We start from the raw sequence: 19,151 nt of genomic DNA on the forward strand, positions 1-19,151 counted from the left end.
AACGCCTCACCCCCAGCTCTCGGGCGCGCTCTCGGCCACCGGCACGCACTCGACACCGGCCGCAGCGGCGGCCGCACGCAGACAATGGTCCACAGCGACCACGAGCTCCAGGTCGTCGCGCACGAGCGGCAGCCGCATGTACTTGACCACCGTGTAGCAGCTGGTCGAGAACGTCGACTTCGGCGGCACGAGCGTAGCGAAGTCGTGCAGGAACTGCGACAGGCCGCGCGCCTGTGGACACGACCGCCCGCCCGCGGCTGGGAAACCGGCCGCCACTGCGGCGCCGGCGCCGGGCAGGTTGGCGCAGTGGCTGCAGAGTCCGCCCGCACCGGAGCTGGCGGCGTAGGGCACGAGCCAGGCGCCGTGGTGCGCAGCATGGTATCGGGGCCCCTCGGCGTGGACGCCGCGGCGGCCGACCGAGAATTGGTCGGCGTTCGGCGTAGTGCGGTTGATCGAGACCAAGTCGTGCACGAAGGCGGGATAGCCTTGCGGCTGCAGACAGCTTTGGACACGCGCCAGCGGGCGCACCACGAACCACTGACGACAGCGGAGACGTGCGAGCGCCACGTGGCTCTGCGATATGCTCGGCGGCAACACCTCCTCGTTAACCACCACTGTCGTCCACCCGACAGACTCGAAGGGGTTCGCCGTGACGCACTCATAGGGGTCCGGTAGACAACGCACGAGTGTGCCGATACTCGTAACAACCAACGCCTTGCGGAAAATTTCCGAAGCACGCTTGTACCGTCCATGGTACACACCAACCAACCCGCACCCGCGCGACCCAGTCAGACGCGCACATTGTCCACACACACAACTTGCGTAACCACGCCAACGGGCACACGTCTCCGCATCCGCAACCACCAAAATCTTGTCCCGCGAAATGTCACGACCGCAGAACATTGGCGATCCCGGCACCGGGAAACTCACAGCCGCCCTCAACCCCAACACCACCGGCGGCCGCTCGCCCAACCGCGGGAACCCCGCCAGCGAACGTGAAGCACCACGCCCAGACACACCCTCCGCCGCCTCACTCGCCGCCGACGAACTCGACGCAAAGTCACTCCCACTCTCCAACCCCTCCGCCAGCAACGCAAACCGGGGCCTCTCCGCAGCCGCGGCCTCCGCATCCGCGGCCGTCGTGGCCGGCGCCTCTTCCACCGGTCGGGCCGCCGCCGCCACTCGACCCGCCCCTGCTCTCCGGCGTCCCGCAGCCGGTATATCCGCCTCCATCTCTGACTCCATCGCCCGGACCGCGCCGGGCCGTTTTTTACGTCGGCAGGGCTTGGCCTCTTCGGGCGCGGCGGGCGCGTGTTCGCCGGTGAGGAGGTAGGAGATGTGCGACTGGCATAGCGCGAGCGTGCTGACAGTGTCCGCCGCGCGTGGGTAGATGTCGTAGCTGACCGCGAAGGACGGACGCACGCGCGGCTGGTCTGGCCTTGCGGCGAGCCACGGCGAGTCTGTCTTGACGCCGGCAACCGGCTCGGGCGCGACCGGCTGCTCGATGCGCTGCTGTTGCTGCCGTCCGCGTCGCCCGCGTCGCTGAAACGGGGCCGCGCGCGGTACAAAGGCCAACGCCGGCCCGTCCTCCTCGGGCGCCGGACCCAACCGCCTCGGCACCGCCCGCACCACCGGACCCCCAGGCCGCTCCTCAAAGAGTGGCCCTTCCGGACCCAACGCAGCGAGGACGGGACCTCGACCGCCTAACACCTGGCCTACCACGGGCGGAAACATCGGAGCCGCCAGTGGCAGGAGTTCCGGAGCCCCCGGTGCCGGGGGTTCAACCGGTCCGAACAGACCGAAGATCGGCGGGATGTCGGGGGGCAGCTGCACACGTGGCGCTCGCAAACCAGGACCCCGAACCGGGACGGGCGGGGGCGCTTGGACGTTCAGCAAGTCGTCTCTCGCCTCACCTTCACTCCCATCACCTTCACTCCCATCACCTTCACTCCCATCGTCTTCACCCCCATCACCTTCACCCCCATCGCCTTCACCCCCATCGCCATCACTGTCGTCGTCGTCATCATCACTGTGGTCGCCATCACTGTGATCGCCATCACTGTCGTCGTCGTCACTATGGTCGTCATCATGGAGGCTAGGTGGGTCTGTGAGCTCTTCCTGATCGCCATCCTCTGGGTCGTTGTTCCCTCGGCGGTGTTCTTGTTCGTCGTCCAAGCCAGGAACGTGTCTGTCGTGGTCCATGAGTGTGAATTAAAAATAGATAACTCATGAGTTGGTGATCAAGTCGTGGGCTGCGAGGGAGCAGGGGCGTCACTAAAAAAAGTGCACCCTGTGTGTCAAAGTTCCCGGCACGAAATTGTGGGAAGAATCGAATATCGAGCGCGAGAAATGACGAAGAAAGTCTCAGCACCGAACGTTTCAGTCCGCGATATTATTGAGTCTGTGCTAACGCCAGGGCCACTGTCCACTCCAGAGTCACTATCACCCCGTGGCCAGTGCTCAACACCGAGCTCTCTCCAAGGTTCAGTGGAGCTGATTGGTGTGCCTGGCTCCGTCGGGTCATTCCGCATTCCCGGATCTGCGGGTACAGTGAGGGTCGTGGGCCACAATATTCGGCCGGCAGGATCTGTGGGCAACGGTTCTTGGTCCTTGGTGCTTGCCTGTGCATTTTGTCTGGCCGCGGGTGTTACAAACATTGTGGTGGGTAAGCTCCAGAACCGCCACAAGTCAGCGGTGTGCCCAACTTGTGAGTCTCGCTATTTTGAACAGCCGTTTCTCCAAACTTTCTTCATGTTTATTGCCGAGTCTTTGTGTCTGGTTGCCCACGGTTTGGATCTGCTGTATAGAAAACGGGTCCTCAAACTCCCGCGTGGATACGGCAAATTTGAGTTCATAGATCCTCCAAGTTCGGCTCTGTTATATCGGGTAACTCCATGGTGGTGGTTCGCCCTCCCCTCACTCTGCGATATCTTGGGCACGGCCACCATCAACTTTGCCTTCACCATGACCTACGCCTCCACCGTTCAGCTGCTCAGAAATTCTGTTATGATTTTCACAGCGCTCAATACTTTAGTCGTCATGAGACGACCATTGCTGGTCTGCGAATGGACAGGCATCATTATTATGACCCTTGGAATGGTCATTGCGGGCGCAGAATCTCTTCGAAATCCAGAAGCCGAGAGCAACCATTCAGGTTCAGCAGTTCTCGGGATCATTTTGACGCTTCTGGGTACTTCCCTGAACGCTTGCACTCTCATTTTCGAAGAAGCACTCCTGAAGAAACGCTATTCGCCTCCTCTTAGAGCTGTAGGGTTCGCAGGAATCACCGGAATCATGTGGAATTTAGTAGCGCTCCCAATCGCGCACGTGTGCAAAATCCAAAATCTAGAACATGGATGGCACCAGCTGCTTTCATCCGCGACCTTAAAGGGTTCAGTGATGGCTTTCATCTGTTCGTCATTCATTTTCAACTCCACGGGAATGTTTGTGACGCAATTGGGCAGCGGGCTGCTAAAAGGTTTACTCTACAGTTGCCGCGCGCCTATTATATGGGTTGTGGAGATTCTGCTGCGATGGCAAGCGTATAACCGCTTCGGTCTCATCGGGCTGATTGCGACATTCGGAGGCTTTATCGTCTTCACCAACGTCCTGAAGTTGGGGTCTTTTTGGACCACGCCCGTTGGCTGCGGATTAACTCCCAAGCGGCCTTCGGTAGTTTTGATACCGCCCTCTATCTGAGCCCATCATCTAAGTCCTTCCTGTGAGCTGTCTTTTTAAGCTGCCTGTATAGATCTAAGATCTTGACCTAAGGTCTTGACTTATGCTTCTCGAGCTAAGGCAAGAGCAAGGGACCCGTCCATCTGGGGTTAAAGTACGGGATCCATACATCCTGAGGCAAGGTAAGAGGACGGGTGATATAAAATGTCCCGAGGGAAGAGAACCAGCAGTTCACCATCCGGAAGCGCTCGGAGTCCCTGGAGCGTGCATGAGTTGGTTTGGGCGTTTAATGAAGACGCGCGGCGCTGGCGGCGTGCAGAGATAATTGCTATGGAGCGCCCGCCGGCTTTATCTGGGTTGGGCGGAGGTGTGATAGAGGAGCCAGAGGCCTACGTGCATTGGAAAGGTTACGACCGCCGTTTGGACTCGTGGGTGCGGCATTCACTGCTGAGGAAATTGTCGGAAGTGAGCGAAGATCATGGCGTATATCCACGATCATCGGCAGGAGATTTGGTTCCAACAGGAGTCGATGACGTGGAATGGGAAGAAGCCTTAAGTGACGACGCGCACTCAAATGTGGATCGTGAGTATCTCAAAGAGCATTATGAACACACTAAGTTCAAGACCATTAATGCCATCGTAATGGGACAATATGTGGTGTCCTGTTGGTATTTCTCTCCCTACCCATTAGAGGTTCAAAACACGCCAAAAATGCATATTTGTCAATTCTGTTTATCCTTCTTTAAACATGAGGTGGAATATACCAGACACAGGATGAGATGCATCACCCGACATCCTCCAGGCCATGAGATATACAGAGATACGGAGTACTTCACTGCAGCTGGTGGTGATAGCACACGAGTCGTCACTACAAATATTCGAGTGAACAATAACACAGGAGTTGGCGCTAACACTGGAGATAGAGTTAACACTGAAGTTGGCGCTAACACTGGAGGTGGAGTCGACACAAGTGGTATAGCCATTTGGGAAGTGGATGGTGGTATGTCACGAGTGTATTGCGAGAATTTGAGTTACGTGTCCAAGTTATTTCTCGACCATAAGACGTTACGGCATCCTGTACACTTATTCCTATTCTATGTCTTGACTGAGATCCATATCGATGGCTACCATATTGTTGGTTATTTTAGCAAGGAGAAGTATAGTAGGAATAACGTCAGTTGCATTCTGGTGTTACCACAGTATCAGAAAAAAGGCTATGGCAAATATCTTATCAACTTTTCCTACGCCCTGGCGCTCAAGGAAGGACGTCGCGGCACACCTGAACGACCACTCTCAGATCTCGGCCGGGTCTCGTACATCAATTACTGGCGGCAATGTCTATTGCACGTACTAAAGGACCGGACGAACTTCACTATCAATGAAATCGCCGACGACCTATCATTCGAGCCTTCAGACATACTCACAACCTTCAGCGATGCCAACATGGTCTTTACGGAGCCCTTCACCAGGCAAAAGTTCCTCTACATATCCGACGACTTCATCAGAATCCTTTCTGCCACTCTCGGCAAACCAAGCCGACCTGTATTCCCGACCAATCTCCGCTGGGTGCCTTACGATCCGTTCCTCGGACCCTTCGAATACGTCGCGGAATAGCGATGCGGTTGAAGAACATGGCTGAAAGCATCAGCCTCGCTGAGTCCATCACCGTGATCAGATAAACGGATATATAGGGGATATATGTAGCTAGGTAGCCCCGATGATTGGGGTGCCCCCCGCATCTTCGGCTTTGGGATTCGAAGGCCTACGGCTTCCAAGGCCTATGGCTTCCACCTAGGAACTGAGCGGAACCTTCACGATAAACCCCACGGATTGGAGGTATCTAAGACCGTCTGCAGCATGTCCCGACTTCACCACGTCCTGCATCTTCAGTTTGCGGTGCTAGTTGTCTACGCGGTCGCAGCTGTGATGGGGAGCTGGGCGATATTCACAGGTCTCCCCCGGAAGAGAAGGCACATCTGTGGGTGGCGGCACATCTGTGGGTGGCGGCACATCTGTGGGTGGCGGCACATCTGTGGGTGGTAGTTGAGACTGCATGACGGATGCCCAGCGTGCCAGGCGTATATCCATGCACTCGTAGTACAGGTCGTCATAGCCGCGGCCAATGGTGAGTACCGCGGATTGCGTTAAGGGTGTTGCCTCCAGCTGCACCGCGGCTGAAGGGCTTGTGGGAGAAACGGCAAATGACTCACTTGCCGGTGAGAGAGTACAGGACGGTACGGCAGGGTTTCCAGCAAGCGTCTGTCCTGGGACCGATTCCGATGGAGATATGTCAAAGGAGATTCGGTCATCCTCACTCGTTGTGTCTACACTTTGGCCTGTTCCCGCCACTGCATCCACACGAGTTGTGGCCAAGACAGGGGGACTCGTCGAACTAGATATGGGGTTGTAGTCGAACGCATGGGCCTGTGCGCTCAACCTGGGTTCAAATGACGAGTCGTTTCGGCTCGTCGGACCAGTACCAAACGGAGTAATGGGACTCAGCACTTCTACAACCGTCTCCAGCAGGCGGTTTCCCCCCCTATCGAACAAGACGTTTTCGCCAGGTACCAAGTCATCTTGCAGCAACTCATCCCTTGCATCCGTCGGAGGCTGCACCAAGACTGACAAAATTCCAATCGACAAATCCCCACCAGAGGGGGGGGAAGCCATCGCAGACATGTGTATTGTGGATGAATCTGCAGCAGGGGAGATCACGGCACTTGACTTGTGGCTGATTGTATTTTCGTCTGCTGCTCTTTCGCGGCTGACTACTGCACACACGTGTGCGTGGTCGGACGGCGGCACAATATCCGGAGTTGTTGCATCGCTGAGTCGATCCGAGTTGCAGCGAGCTCGAGTGGTGTTCAAATCAGCTTCAGTTTGCGCAGGAGTGGCGTCAGTCGGCCCACGGGTCGCATAGAGATCGGGACGATCATCCAATTCATCCGCCACAGGTGACCTGGTGGCTTTCGGTGGTAAAGGCATAGGGGTTTCGCTGCTGGACGTGCTTGCTTGACGTTGTGGAAGACGTGGAACAAGTTCTGCTGAAATATGTGGGTGGGACCTTCGGCTCAGAGCCGAACGGAGCTGCTCAACGTTGTGCTGCTCAACGCTGTGCTGCTCACCGCTGTGCTGCTCAACGCTGTGCTGCTCAACGCTGTGCAAGACAAGACTTGTCGACTTGTTCCATGAAAGTCTCCGCGGCCCCGTGCTCGACGTCTCGCAGTATCGGGCCTGCAGGCGCTTAGACCCCTGCATGGCCCCGGAACGCCGGCATTGTGCCCCCCTGCCTCGGTCTTCCCCAGACTCCGAACTTGGCGGCGACACATTCAAATTTGCTCCCGTCGACCGGGGTGGTTCCGAACAAGACTGTATCGAGCGATTCAGCTCCCATCTGCCGGACTTGTCTAGTACACTCGTGACGTCGCCAGTCACTATATGCGGTGCACTGTGATCCATAATTAAACTGTGATCAGTTCCACTAGAATTCAGGGAGCTGGCAAAAGAATCTCCGGAGCTCAGAGGGCCACTCGAGGGGCTTCGCCGGCGGGCCGCTGGTCCCGCGGTATAGGTTAGTGGTGGAGTAGAAATCGTAAATTGAATAGGGGAGGCGGAGAATGTACGAACCGCACTGATAGTCTCGAGCGGAGTAGCAACGGGCGAATCAAAGTTGGACCGGGGCGGATCTCGGTGTGTCTTCGTGAGAGGGCCACGGTTACCGCTTCTGTGCCCCTCCATCATGCCCGGCCACCTGCGCTCACTGTGACTGGGTTCATTGTCACTGGGCTCATTGTCGCTGGGATCATTATCGCTGGGATCATTGTGTGGCTCACTGTCCTTCTTTTTCCTTCCGCTTAGCCATGCCTCCTCGTATTGAGTACCTTTTTCCGCCTGCCTTATATTCACGGCCGACTGAATTAAACTGGGAATAATAATGCCTGGCATCACCATGCCAGGTAGCACCACGCTAGGCAGCACCACACCTGACAACAACCCAACACAAGACTCCTTCGAGTCGGACACCCATGCATATGCATTCTCACTTGGTCCTCCCCTTTCAGTCCTATTCTGAGTGGCCAGTCCTTCTTGTGGTTTCCACAGGCATCCATCACCTTTCTGACCATGACTTGGATCCCCGACATTGTCGCGTCCCACAATACATCCTGCGACTATGCCATCAGCCCCGTTTTTAAGATCTCGCTCCTTTACTTCCTGCTCCTTCTGATCTCGTTCGTTCAAGTTCTGCTCGCTCAAATCCCGCTTCTTCAAGTTCTGCTCGTTTTGATCCGAGCTCACTATTGGTGCTGGGTCCTTGTTCTGGTCTCCCTTGTCCTGATATCTGTCCGCCTTGTCCTGTTCCGCCATGTCCTGTTCCGCCATGTCCTGTTCCGCTATGTCGTGATTCCCAGTGGTCTGCTTGACTGGTTGTACTTCAATCTTATTGCGATGGCGGCTCAGCTGAGGCGAACGATCTTGTGGTTTGGAACGGACGTCTCTCAGGCGTCTCCGCATCACAAGACCAGATTCTCGACCTTCCGTCGAGGATCTCGGTTCGATTGATTTTACGGTCGAGGAGGAGGAGGAGGACTCCTCTCTCTTCAAAGCACATACCACACTAGCATCAGCTGAACGAAAAAGCTGACTATGACGTATTAATATATCCAACGGGATCCTCGTTTTCAGGTGCACACTTCTGCGTGCCACAATGCAGGCAGGATATGAGCTGGTTCGAAAAATCAATAGTAACGCAGAACAAGTAACCCGCACAAAAATACTACATGTGTGAGCACACACACCTGTATAGACACATTCCTGTTCAGCTGGATGACGACGTGGTAATGGATGTGTTGTTTGGGATCGAAGAGGTTACGTTAGTTTCAGGGCTGAGCCCCCTGGCATTGTTACAGCTACGACGACAAGACATCGACATTATGACCGACGTTCTGGCCAAGAACGTGCTTTTCGACATGACCGAGCTGAACCGTTGGTTGATGAGAAAGCTGGTGGCCAAGGCCAACGACTCGGCTAAGGAGTCGAAAGACCACTTCACCGTGGAACACATTTTGAGGACCGCTGTGGCACAGTTGGAGGCCAAACAGTCGAATCTGGAGAACGACCTGGCCTCTCTGAAAGATGAAGTATTCTGGCCCCACCCCCTTACTTCCACTACTCACCTTCACTGCCCACTTCCACCTCCGCTGTTTCCAGCAGCAGCAAACACTTCCTTCCACCCACTGCCACTGTAGACCAAATTATTACGACAGACCAATGATAAACTACACAAATCAATAGCCATGGCGCGGGACCACCTGGTCGACGCCGGAGTACTCCCTTCCTGTCGCAGCAAGCTCTTCTAATCGCCGGCACCGCTACCATCATGGGTTTGTTCTGAGTCCTTTGGTGTGTTGTTTTGTACGTTCTCTGGTGAGGTTAAAAACCAACTAACTAGCTAGCTATGTAGAACGGAGGCGTTGGCGAGAGGCGCTGGTGAGGGGGAAAATCATTGAACGAAGGGGGAAGGTCATTGAACGAAGGGGGAAGGTCATTCAGCGACGCTAAACAGTTTTGATAGGGGTTATGAGAGTCTTGACTCGTTCGAGTGTGTCGTAGGGGACGGTGGTCATGCTGTCTTCGACGTCGGCTTGTTTATAGTTGAAGATGATGCTGACGACGATGTCGATGAACGGCGTGATGAGTCTTGGGTAGCGGTCGAACAATCCTTGAAGTCCCACGGGGTTACCCTTAACTCTGATTTGTTTCTCATCAGGTCCAAGAGGTTTGAGCCCAAGGCGGCGAATCTGCGTTGTTTCCTCAATGGCGTAGAGAATAAGCTGTTCGAAATACCGATCGATCTGTTCATTCGGTGACCCACTGGAGGACGGCACACCAGCCTCGTCCACCGGGATACCTTCCCCAAGACCCAAACCGAATCCCAGACCCGGCCCTCTGGCGGTCGTTCCCAAACCCGGTCCCCTAGCGGTCGATCCTCGGGCGGTCGCTCCTCCCCCACCCGTCGGTCCTCCCACTCTGGACGGTCCGCGTCGCGTTGTGAATCCTTTCGGAGTTGGGGCGGTTGATGGAGCGGCACCGACCATATCGCGGTCTGCAGGCGCCAGCTCGGCATAGACGAAACGGGGTTCGGAGTAGGAGAGTCGGGGGCGTGAGAGCTTGGTGGCGATCTTAACCAATCTTTCAGGTCCGGTGAGAAGTGCAAGTGCGCCTTCGAACGCGTCGCCCATGGCGAGAAACGCTTTGTCGACAACGCGTGGGTAGGCCTGGACGAAGTGGTAGAACTCCCCGCCACTGGAGAGGACCGGGGCGTACCGTGCACCTTGACTGGGGGCGGCCGCAGCGGCCTCGTCTTCGACAATAGCCTCGGCTTGGGCCGTCTCCGTCTTGGCCGATGGACTGACTGCAAACTGACCGAGCACTGTCCGTGTCGTAATTTCCAACGCAGAGCTCCCCACGCGCGGCGAGTTCTGGCCTCCACCGGTCACCGCTGCGCCAAGCCGGCCCGGCTTGCCGCTGACAAGGCCACCCGTGTTTGTGTTCGCACGCGCGTTTGCGTTAGCTCCAGTCGCGCTGGGTCTCGCCGCATTGGGGCTTGCGCCCGAGGTGCTAGCCGCGGCCTGTGTGCTCTGCAATACCTCACCAAAGTGCTGCACTGTCAATTCCCGCAGGAGACTCACCAGCTGTTGCTGGAAACTGTGGAAGGCAACCGAACTCCGTGGCAGCACCGGCGACTGGTATTGTTGCAAGTGCACAGCCACGTACTTGAGCAATTTGTCTTTGACATGTGGTGCATACTGCGAGTCAGGGAGGAAACTGCACGAACGGACCATCTTGTGCAATGTAAAAAAGTGCTGCGGACGAATCAGGCCCCTGAAATGCAGCACATACCAGAGATCATCCAATGTCAGGTCGCGGTCGTCCCTAATCATTCGCGAGAGACACTCATCCTCCGTGATTACCGACTCCTCCGGTAACAGATCTGTGTTCCAAATATCGTATCGTAGAGGTTTCAGCATGGCCTCCGCTGGTGCTGCGCCGAGACGGTTGCGCATCCGTACAACCTTCGAGTCACGTCCCATGATGCTGGGCCGACCGCCCGTCGCCACGTCCACCGCGGCCGCGCCCTTCCGCGATCGCAGATTGAGTCTCTTCCCTCCCTTTGCTCCGGAGCCGGAGCCGGGACCGGCTCCTGCTGCTCCGCCTGATCCAGTTCCTGATACTTCTTCATTGTTGGAGAGACTGCGGGGATCGACTCTTTGTTCGAGTTCACTAAGTATTTCTGATTCGTAGCTGCAGGTGTAGGCTAGTTCGAGCCAGAAGGAGGTGACTGATGAAGGGGAGTCAACGGGCTTTGTTTGCCGTCGGCCGGGCCGGCTGACAAGGCTAAGTTGTAGGGCGAAGAGCCCTAGTTGATGTCTTGCTAGAAGCACGGCAAGGCCTTCGAGGGCGTCAGAGTAAACGACGTCGCAAACGTCGGGGCACTTGTCAATGACTTCGCAAAAGGCCTCGGCGGCACGGACTTTATACAGGTTCGTATATTGAGGTGCGGCGCTAGCCGATCGGACCATGAGACAAAACCCAAGTCCAAGGAGGCAGAGGCAATACCACGAAGGGTATCCATGGCTGAGAAAGGGGATGGCGGTAGCGAGTAGACAGGTGGCGTAATTAACTTTCAGTGTGCGCACACGATTGCGAGTATCAGGGTCGTCCTCTTGGCCGTTCATAGAAACTCCCAACTGACTCTCCAGGATCGCTGTCACGGCGGACACACGATGTCGCAAGTCATTCCGACCCAACGCTTGCGCCAACCGCCTTTCACCACCACTATCACGACTACGTCTTTGCAATTCCGCTAACCTAGCCTCTGCCCCAATACCCACCACATCCTTCTCCTCCTCATTCTCCTCCGGACGTAATAACACTGCCGCACGGTCCGGTATATTCACCGTAAACTTTGGGTCACGATACGCTCGTGTGCTCACGCTTGAACGGGTACTCAACTCCGCATCCAACACCGCCATCAAACCACCCAGACCACCTGATACCGATGTCTGACGTTTGTACCCACCCTGTTCCAACCCATCATTCAACGGCTCATTACCCCGACGCTCACTCCCAATCGAATCTAACCGCGAACTCGAACGACCGAAACTACCCGACCTCTGCAGCCCTGCACGCTCCCCACCTGCACCCCAGCCGACCCCGCGACCCGGCAATGACTCCTTCCTGAAAGCCTCCTTCCGCAACCCCCGATCCACTCCACTCCCAGTGTCTCGAGAACCAAATCCACCTGGACTTACACCACTTGCACTAGGACTTAGACCACCTGGACTGGGACCTACACCGCCAGGACCAGGACTTACACCGCTTGGGCTCAGGCCTCCACCACCTGGAATAGACATAGGCAATGTTCCAGAGTTGTCGTGCGGCTGTCGTGAGATGCTCGCAGCTCCCAGTGCTCCTGCGGGTGCATTGGGGGGACTCTCTCGGAAGCTCTCTGTTCGCGCCCACGGGCTCTTCGCTCCGGGGGGTAGAGCGGCCCAATGGCTCCCCACCGAGACCTTGTCCGAGACAATCGTAATGCTGCTGCGGCGTTGATCTTGTCCAATCTGATCCGAACCGCGAGACCGCAACGTACCGCTGGATATTTGCGAAACAGTCCTGTCAGAGCTGCTGGAGGAGCTGCCTGACCGGCTGCTGCCGGACCGGCTGCCGCCGGACCGGCTGCCACTATCCTCGCTCCAGGGACCGAATTCCAAGACGGTGCTCTCACTGCCTTCGCTCCAATGACCGATGCCGCTCGCGGTCGTCGAGTGTCGGCGGTTGGACCGGCGCTGGACAGCGCTTTCGATGGCCGCCGCGTCCCGCAATGCATCTTCAGACGTTTGTCGCAGCTCGCTGCCCCCCGGAGGGGGATTGGACGCGCTGGTGAGCTCTCCAGCGCGACCCTGCGACTTTTTATCTCCCAGTCGGGCGTTCGACCCTTCCATCCTGACGCCCGATCCTTCTAACCGGGTGCCCGATCCTCGGCGGCCCGACTTGCGCTGTTCTCGGCTGTCGTCTGAGGTGCCAAGAGTCAGAGTGTCGGAGCCAAACGAGGTATTTGTGAGCACCGTTTTCGACTTCTTGCTTCCGGAGCTGCTGCTCGTACGCTTCCTACGGGATCCCCGCCCGTCCCGATCCCCCTTGGACTCGCGTCGAGACTCGCGACCGGAAGTATTGGGTGCGCCAGTCTTCATCGTGGACCGTGACGGTCGTTGGCTGATGCTTTCGAGAGTGGATATCCCTTTAGTACTCATCTTGGACGGCTTGGTGGCTGACTTAAACGGTTTGGACGGGGAGTCGTCCCACCGCACCGTCTTGGCCTTCATCGGTCCTATGTCGCCAACATCTTCGTTTCGAATGTAGTGCTTACGTAAGGCTTCGCTGTAGGGGATGTTTCGCACGGCTAACTCGGCCTGTGCTTTGAGGAACTCGGCATCTGTGTAGCGATCCGCAGGCACAGTCTCTGTTGGCAACAGTTCAGCGAGACCAATGGCGTACTGCTCGAGATGTTGCCATGGTAAGCTCACGTCGGTCAGTGATTGTTTGATGAAGGTTATGGCCATGGCCGCCCGAATCCGTGCTAGCCAAAGGGCGTTTCGGGTTTGTGGTAGCTTAATGTACAGTTCCAGTGCGGCGATTCCTTGAGGTGGGAGGTTGGACGCCCCTTTGTTGCGGGCCAGACTGCGTGCAGTCGTGTGTGCAAACACACTATGGTTCTCCAAGTCCTCCAGGTCCGTGATACTACTCTTGTTGGTTAGCTTGTCTACGCCGGCCAGAGAGTTGGACATGGCGCTGTCCTGCAAGGGTCTGACTAAGGAGCAGTTGGTCGCCATCAAGTACCCATCCAGGTCAAACTGGTCTTGGATCCAATCCAGAAAAGAGGTCAGGGACGATCGGCTGGTGTGGGTGAGAGATCGGCGGAGGGCGGCTGAGTAGCTGGAGAGGGTTATGTGCGACGTTAAGTCTGTGGAGACCTCGCTGTCGAGGCCTCGAGTCGTGCCGCTCCGGGGATCCAATTCCGGCCGGCCCGTGCGCATGGCCGAGAGGACGATGTAGGCTTGGTAGCAGTGGTGCAGACACAACTGGTAGGAGCCACGAACGAACCAAAAGCGGGCACAACACATGTGTATGATGTAGCGGTTAGACTCTGATATATCAAAGGCGGCCTGCCAAACACGGTCCGCTATATTTACTAAGTCCGCATCCAGAGAGAAGGTCCCGTGGCTGTGCATCGATAGCAGGATTTTTACAGCCGGCCACAACTGGCAACCCAGAACAGCTTTATTCAGTTCATTTGTCATGTCGTCCTTCACCATTTTGGTTTGCTGCAACCGCATTGCCGGGGTTATGCGGCGAGGTCCAGTACCGGGGACCGTGCCGCTGATCTTAGCGCTTGAGCTGAGTCTCCGAGCAACATCATCAGGACGAAACGCGTTCTTCCCATCCAGCGCGATTGTGCTCAAAAGACCTTCGCCAATGTTGGTCCTTTCTCCAATCGCGCCCTGATCCATTACCGGTCGATCGACACGACCTTTGAGCTTCGATTCCTGCTCCGCGGCAGACTGGGCAGCATCCGCTTGGGGAAAGGTGGTAAGCATTTTTGTCCATCGTGCAATCAATGTCTTCCCCACCTCAGACATAGCAGAAAAAGCGGCATCTTCAATGAGTAAAAGAAGCCCCCCTAAACGACACGTCAAGTCCTGCAATTGCACAAAACGACCTTGAGGACCCAAAATAATAGGCTTCTTCAAAAGCTGGTACAAAGCGTTTCGGTCGTTGTAACTCGCTGCGAACCGACATAGCACGTTCTCGGCACTGTTCATTAAATTGTATCGAAAGACGGTCTGTAGTTGCTGGATCAGGTAATTAGTGTACCTCCGGTCAGACACCTGGGATATCTCCGCCGGCAGAACCTGCTGTACTGAGCCCAAAAATTGTCTTACGAACCATCGTGGTTTTATTCCTGACCAAACCCGGTCAGAGAAGCTGTGCAGCATCGACTTCTTGAAAGGCTTCTCATCCGTCATTCGGCCAGGTAAATTCACCACCCTTCGAGTGTTCGTCGTGCCAGTGCCAGTGGTCTGAGCTACTCCAGTCTTGCCAGTGCCAGTGGTCGGAATGGTGGTGTGTTTAGCCAGGTTGAATTTCGACTGCAATTGGTGACAAAGAAAAGGGTAGATCAACATCTTGATATCATCAAAATCGTGTTGACATGCCGCCAACCGAGACTTAAGGTATTCATCCCAGAATCTCCGCTGAGGCCGGCCGTAACCTAATACCAAATTAAATAAATTCAGAACTACGAGTTCATGTACCGTTAAGTTTTGATGTCCTACTCGGTCAGGATCCACCAACCCCCGGCAATCCAACAAGTAGTCAGTAATAAACTGAGGCACATCAGGCACCAGCGTTGGTCCTGGACCGTTATCCGTCCCCAAGATCGGGATGGGAGTCCCTGTTAAGTTACCCGTCGGTCCTTCTTCCGCTCCAGATGGGCCCCCCGACAACTTGTTCGGGTCCTTCCGAATCTCCGGCTGAACTAACCCGACAGGTGCAGTTCCCGCGGTGGTTACAGACCCGGGCGCGACTGGAGAGACCGTCGTAGCCGCCACTCGCAGTGCTGTGGCCTCCGCCATCGGTTGTTCTCGCGCTCCTACACCAGGGTCCGCTGCTAACTCCGTTGGCGCGGAGCACCCAACGGCAGTTGGCAAGATGTAGAGCTCCTCTTGTTTGACAGACTCTTCCAGCAACTGAACACGTGCAAGCCAACCCATTACTCTTACGTACACTTCTCGGATCACATGACTGGCTAAGGTAGCCATCATGAGCTCTCTAGCCGCCTTTTGGGTAAGTTGATTCATAACGGTCATGCAACACACAGAGCATTCGTCTATTCCAATGTCCTGCAGTAACTTAATCCAGTTCTCGCTGCTGTAAGGTACAACAGGCGACGCATTGAGAGAGTTGCAGAATTTTTGAAGCATTAGCGCACGCGTGTGCGAGGCATGGTCCTCGGCTTGATGATGCGGAAATAGCAGTTTCTCAACCTTGTTCGCCACATAACCATCTTTAACTTTAGATATATCAATATTGCTGATGACCTGGTGGATATTTGCGGTATCGAACTGTTGGTGGACAGATGGAGGCCATTGGAAATTATTTGGCAGTATATTTTCCAACAGACGCCGTCTAAAATACAAGGTGGCACCTTTCCAACTCACTACGTACACTGGCCGAGGCTCCATAAGAGAGTCGCGCACCGTTTTCTCAATGAATTCGTCAAGATAGTTGAGTTCGTACGCCGCGACAAATCGACCTTGCCCTGGTGTTCTTCCCAGCCATTCGGTGAGTTCTTCAGCTCCCTTGGGTTGCGCATCCGTATACGTTTCCAAAAGAAGGAGCTGGTCAGCGTTCTGCCTTTGCTTCGCGTAGAGCGAGAGTGTGGCATCTCGTATGGTTTCGAGCAAGATACTGTTGAGATGAGTGTAGCTTTCAAACTCCGTTACTTCCTGTTCCCAGGAGCAGCTGACCTCCCACCTTTCATCCACTACAAACTCCAGTGGTCCACAGGGACTAATGATGGTCCCGCCGAGAAATCGTCCAGATCGGGCTTCACTGGCAGCCGGTGCCGTAGACCCGGGTTCAGTGGTTCCGGAGGGGCCAGCAGTCCCGGAGGGCCCGGCCTCGGTGGGGCCAGGGGCACGAGCAGCACCGGAGGGACGTCCACTGGCGCTTCGGCCAGTGGTTGGTACCCGGCCACTGTTACGAGCAGTGGTGGCTGAGTCTGTCCGTTCCTCTCTCAGTCCTCCACCGGCGGCGGCGGCGGCTAGACTGGTGTCGCTGATATTGCTGAAGCCGTCGATGCCAGTCGCAACTCCGACCCCGACTCGGAACTGAGTTCTGCGCAGTCGGGTTTCTCGCACTTGTTGCTCTTCTTCAGGCCGTATGAAGACGTCGAAGGTGCGCGTACCGCCACTGATGTTTCTGGGCGGGTGTCCGTATTGGTGAAACATGACCTTGATGGCTCGTGATCGCGGTCTCTCCTTGTATATGTATTCGTCTACGAGGATTTTGGACAACCGGCCCACTTCGGCCATCTCGTTCTCAATTGAGTCTACTAAAACGCGTGTGGCTTGCCAGCTTTTGTCCAGGGCGTAGTACAGCAAGTCGCGGAAGTCGGCGTATAGTGAAGGCAACACGACCGTCCGTCGACGGCCGTTGAACAGGTATTCCAACAACTCAGGTTCCCCTTTCAAGCCTGCGAAGTCCCTCAGGCCACCGCGGTTCTTCGAACCGCCGTCCTTCAAATTGTTAACATCACCTCCCGTGGAAACCCGGTAAGGACTGCCGGTCGCGACACTCAGGATGCACGGAATCGCCTCCTGCATGCGCCACAATACCGTGAGGACGCGGTACCACCGCATTATCTTGTCGCTGAGTGGCGAGGTGCGGTTGCAAGAGCTCTCGTCCGCTAGAGAAGCACGTTGGTCGCGCACTGTGAGCAAACCCAATACGTCGATAATACTGCTGACTTCGCGGTCCCCGTAGCCGCCTGGACGACTGGTGGGGCCGGTGTGCCGGCCGGCACTGCGTCCGCTGACGCTCCCTCGACTGGGGTCGGCGCGACTGAGGTCTCCTCGACTGGGATCGGGTCGACTCGAGCCGCGATTGGGACCGCCCGGTTTGGAGGACCTATCGGGGAAGAGGTAGCGCAACAGTCCCTGCTGATGCCGGAGTCGGAACTCCACGGAGCGTTCCAGGTCGGACCAGGCCGTAATGACTTCGTCTGAAGCGCGTACCGGGACGGGGAGCGAGGGGTCGCCTTTGGAGGCGGGATCCTGGACGACTAATGTGGCGACGCTAGCGGGGTCTACGAACTTGGTAGCAAGCGTCTTGCTCTCCTTCTTACCGGCCGTGAGAGCCTCGACAGTTCCAAGTGTAGCACTCGTATGGCACTCGAACACATCCACAATCTTCAAACCACCATGGTAAGAACGAAGATGATGTGCTTCACGAGGAGCCTGACCATCTCCCAACGCTGTCGTAGCTCCTACCGTTGCAGTGTTAAGTACATTGACCCATATTATACCCTCTGTAAACATGCGATCCTCCATCTTGGGGATTAACTGCAATGCCAGCTGTCCTGTCTGATTAGGTCGGACCGCTGTAAAGGCGAATAAATCATCATCATCCAGCAAATAAAACTGTACCTGATAGTCCTTTACGGGTAACCGACGTGGCAACAATAACTTAATGGTACCTGATAAATTACCCACGCGACGGTTCTTATGATCCACGTCAAAGGGTAAGTCACGCCACAACAAACAACGATGCGGCGTATCCGCCACCAATGCAATCGGCTCAAACGAAAACGCAACCACTGTCTTCAATAACCTTGGGAAACACTCATATGGCACGATCGCCAACCGACTAAATGTCACCTCCGTTATCATATCACTTCTCGACCACTTTGACGTTGCCCCGAATAACCCAATAGGAAGCACTCCACACCAATCAGTCACCGACGGTTATGTGTTCACCTCCCCTAAAATACAACACCGACAAGTGAGTGCACACACGTCTGTAAAAATCAATAAACAACACGCGGAAATGCAACGCAAACAAATAACGCCGTTCTGGGGTCAAATCGTGCACTCGCGGGGCCGCGGAATTTTGATGGGCTTTCACCCGGACCGCGGCTAAATAAAAAACTACATGGCTGAGCTGGACTTCAGCTGGGAGGACATCGGCGGGAAATCCTCGGCGTCCACCGCCCAGATTATAAATGTCGCTAACCGCGAGGATACGGTAAGAACATGCATGAACAATTAGAGGTGGTGTTTTGCCACGTCCAATGATTAATGTGACCAAGCCTCGGTCAAAGCCAAGCCTCGGTCAAAGCCAAGCCTCGGTCAAAGCCAAGCCGCGGCCAAAGCCAAGCCTCGGTGGTATGTTTACATGTGCGTGTGTAGGTAATAAAGCCTGTGACGAACCACGTGGGGGTGCGGCGGCAGGCCCGTGAGGCGGGTTTGCATTTGGTGCAAAAGGAGATTTCGCGTTTCCATCATGAGATTCGGGAACAGTTGACGACGCGTCCGGGTGAGACGTTGGTGTTTGGTGCGAGTCGGGAGGGATTGCCATCGGATGCGGGGCAGTTAACGAGTGAGGTTACTGGATCTTCGCGGGCAGATGACATCGTCTTGAAAGGTTTGTTCCCGAAGGCGGAAGGGCACGCGGAGGTCGAAAGTGCGCGGGTAGCCCGTCAGTTGCGATTGGCGATGGCTGCGGAAATGCGAGATGCCGCTAGGCGGAAGAAGGTGAAGAGCAAGAAGGCGCGGCACTTTCGGCGGAAGGAGCATCAACGTGAACAGGAGCGACTGATGGAGAGACTGCGACTCGAGAACCCTGAGGAGGCT

The 19,151-nt window shown here is 55.9% G+C and overlaps 7 protein-coding genes across 7 annotated transcripts; 4 read left to right on the plus strand and 3 right to left on the minus strand.

The window, feature by feature from the left end:
* Positions 1–178: 178 nt before the first annotated feature.
* On the minus strand, positions 179–2,202 carry GNI_021950 (hypothetical protein; the record flags this gene model as incomplete). The annotated part of the gene is made up of 1 exon (XM_011136004.1): positions 179–2,202. A coding segment is annotated over one exon (2,024 nt), but the record flags the coding sequence as incomplete, so codon positions are not given.
* Positions 2,203–2,751: 549 nt separating this feature from the next.
* GNI_021960 (putative transmembrane protein) lies at positions 2,752–3,699 on the plus strand (the record flags this gene model as incomplete). Its single annotated transcript, XM_011136005.1, has 1 exon — positions 2,752–3,699. The coding sequence occupies one exon, from the start codon at positions 2,752–2,754 to the stop codon at positions 3,697–3,699; it is 948 nt and encodes a 315-aa protein (XP_011134307.1).
* Positions 3,700–4,008: 309 nt separating this feature from the next.
* Positions 4,009–5,292, plus strand: GNI_021970 (histone acetyltransferase; the record flags this gene model as incomplete). Its single annotated transcript, XM_011136006.1, has 1 exon — positions 4,009–5,292. One exon carries the CDS (start codon positions 4,009–4,011, stop codon positions 5,290–5,292), a length of 1,284 nt encoding a protein of 427 aa, XP_011134308.1.
* A 2,215-nt stretch (positions 5,293–7,507) lies between these two features.
* GNI_021980 (hypothetical protein) lies at positions 7,508–8,190 on the minus strand (the record flags this gene model as incomplete). Its single annotated transcript, XM_011136007.1, has 2 exons — positions 7,508–7,590; positions 7,722–8,190. 2 exons carry the CDS (start codon positions 8,188–8,190, stop codon positions 7,508–7,510), a joined length of 552 nt encoding a protein of 183 aa, XP_011134309.1.
* A 326-nt stretch (positions 8,191–8,516) lies between these two features.
* Positions 8,517–9,035, plus strand: GNI_021990 (hypothetical protein; the record flags this gene model as incomplete). Its single annotated transcript, XM_011136008.1, has 2 exons — positions 8,517–8,816; positions 8,925–9,035. 2 exons carry the CDS (start codon positions 8,517–8,519, stop codon positions 9,033–9,035), a joined length of 411 nt encoding a protein of 136 aa, XP_011134310.1.
* Positions 9,036–9,233: 198 nt separating this feature from the next.
* GNI_022000 (hypothetical protein) lies at positions 9,234–18,188 on the minus strand (the record flags this gene model as incomplete). The annotated part of the gene is made up of 1 exon (XM_011136009.1): positions 9,234–18,188. One exon carries the CDS (start codon positions 18,186–18,188, stop codon positions 9,234–9,236), a length of 8,955 nt encoding a protein of 2,984 aa, XP_011134311.1.
* Positions 18,189–18,450: 262 nt separating this feature from the next.
* Positions 18,451–19,102, plus strand: GNI_022010 (hypothetical protein; the record flags this gene model as incomplete). Its single annotated transcript, XM_011136010.1, has 3 exons — positions 18,451–18,543; positions 18,708–18,989; positions 19,043–19,102. 3 exons carry the CDS (start codon positions 18,451–18,453, stop codon positions 19,100–19,102), a joined length of 435 nt encoding a protein of 144 aa, XP_011134312.1.
* Positions 19,103–19,151: the final 49 nt, after the last annotated feature.

This window comes from Gregarina niphandrodes, assembly GCF_000223845.1.
Source record: "Gregarina niphandrodes unplaced genomic scaffold scaffold00003, whole genome shotgun sequence".
In the NCBI taxonomy this organism is placed as follows: Eukaryota; Apicomplexa; class Conoidasida; order Eugregarinorida; family Gregarinidae; genus Gregarina; species Gregarina niphandrodes.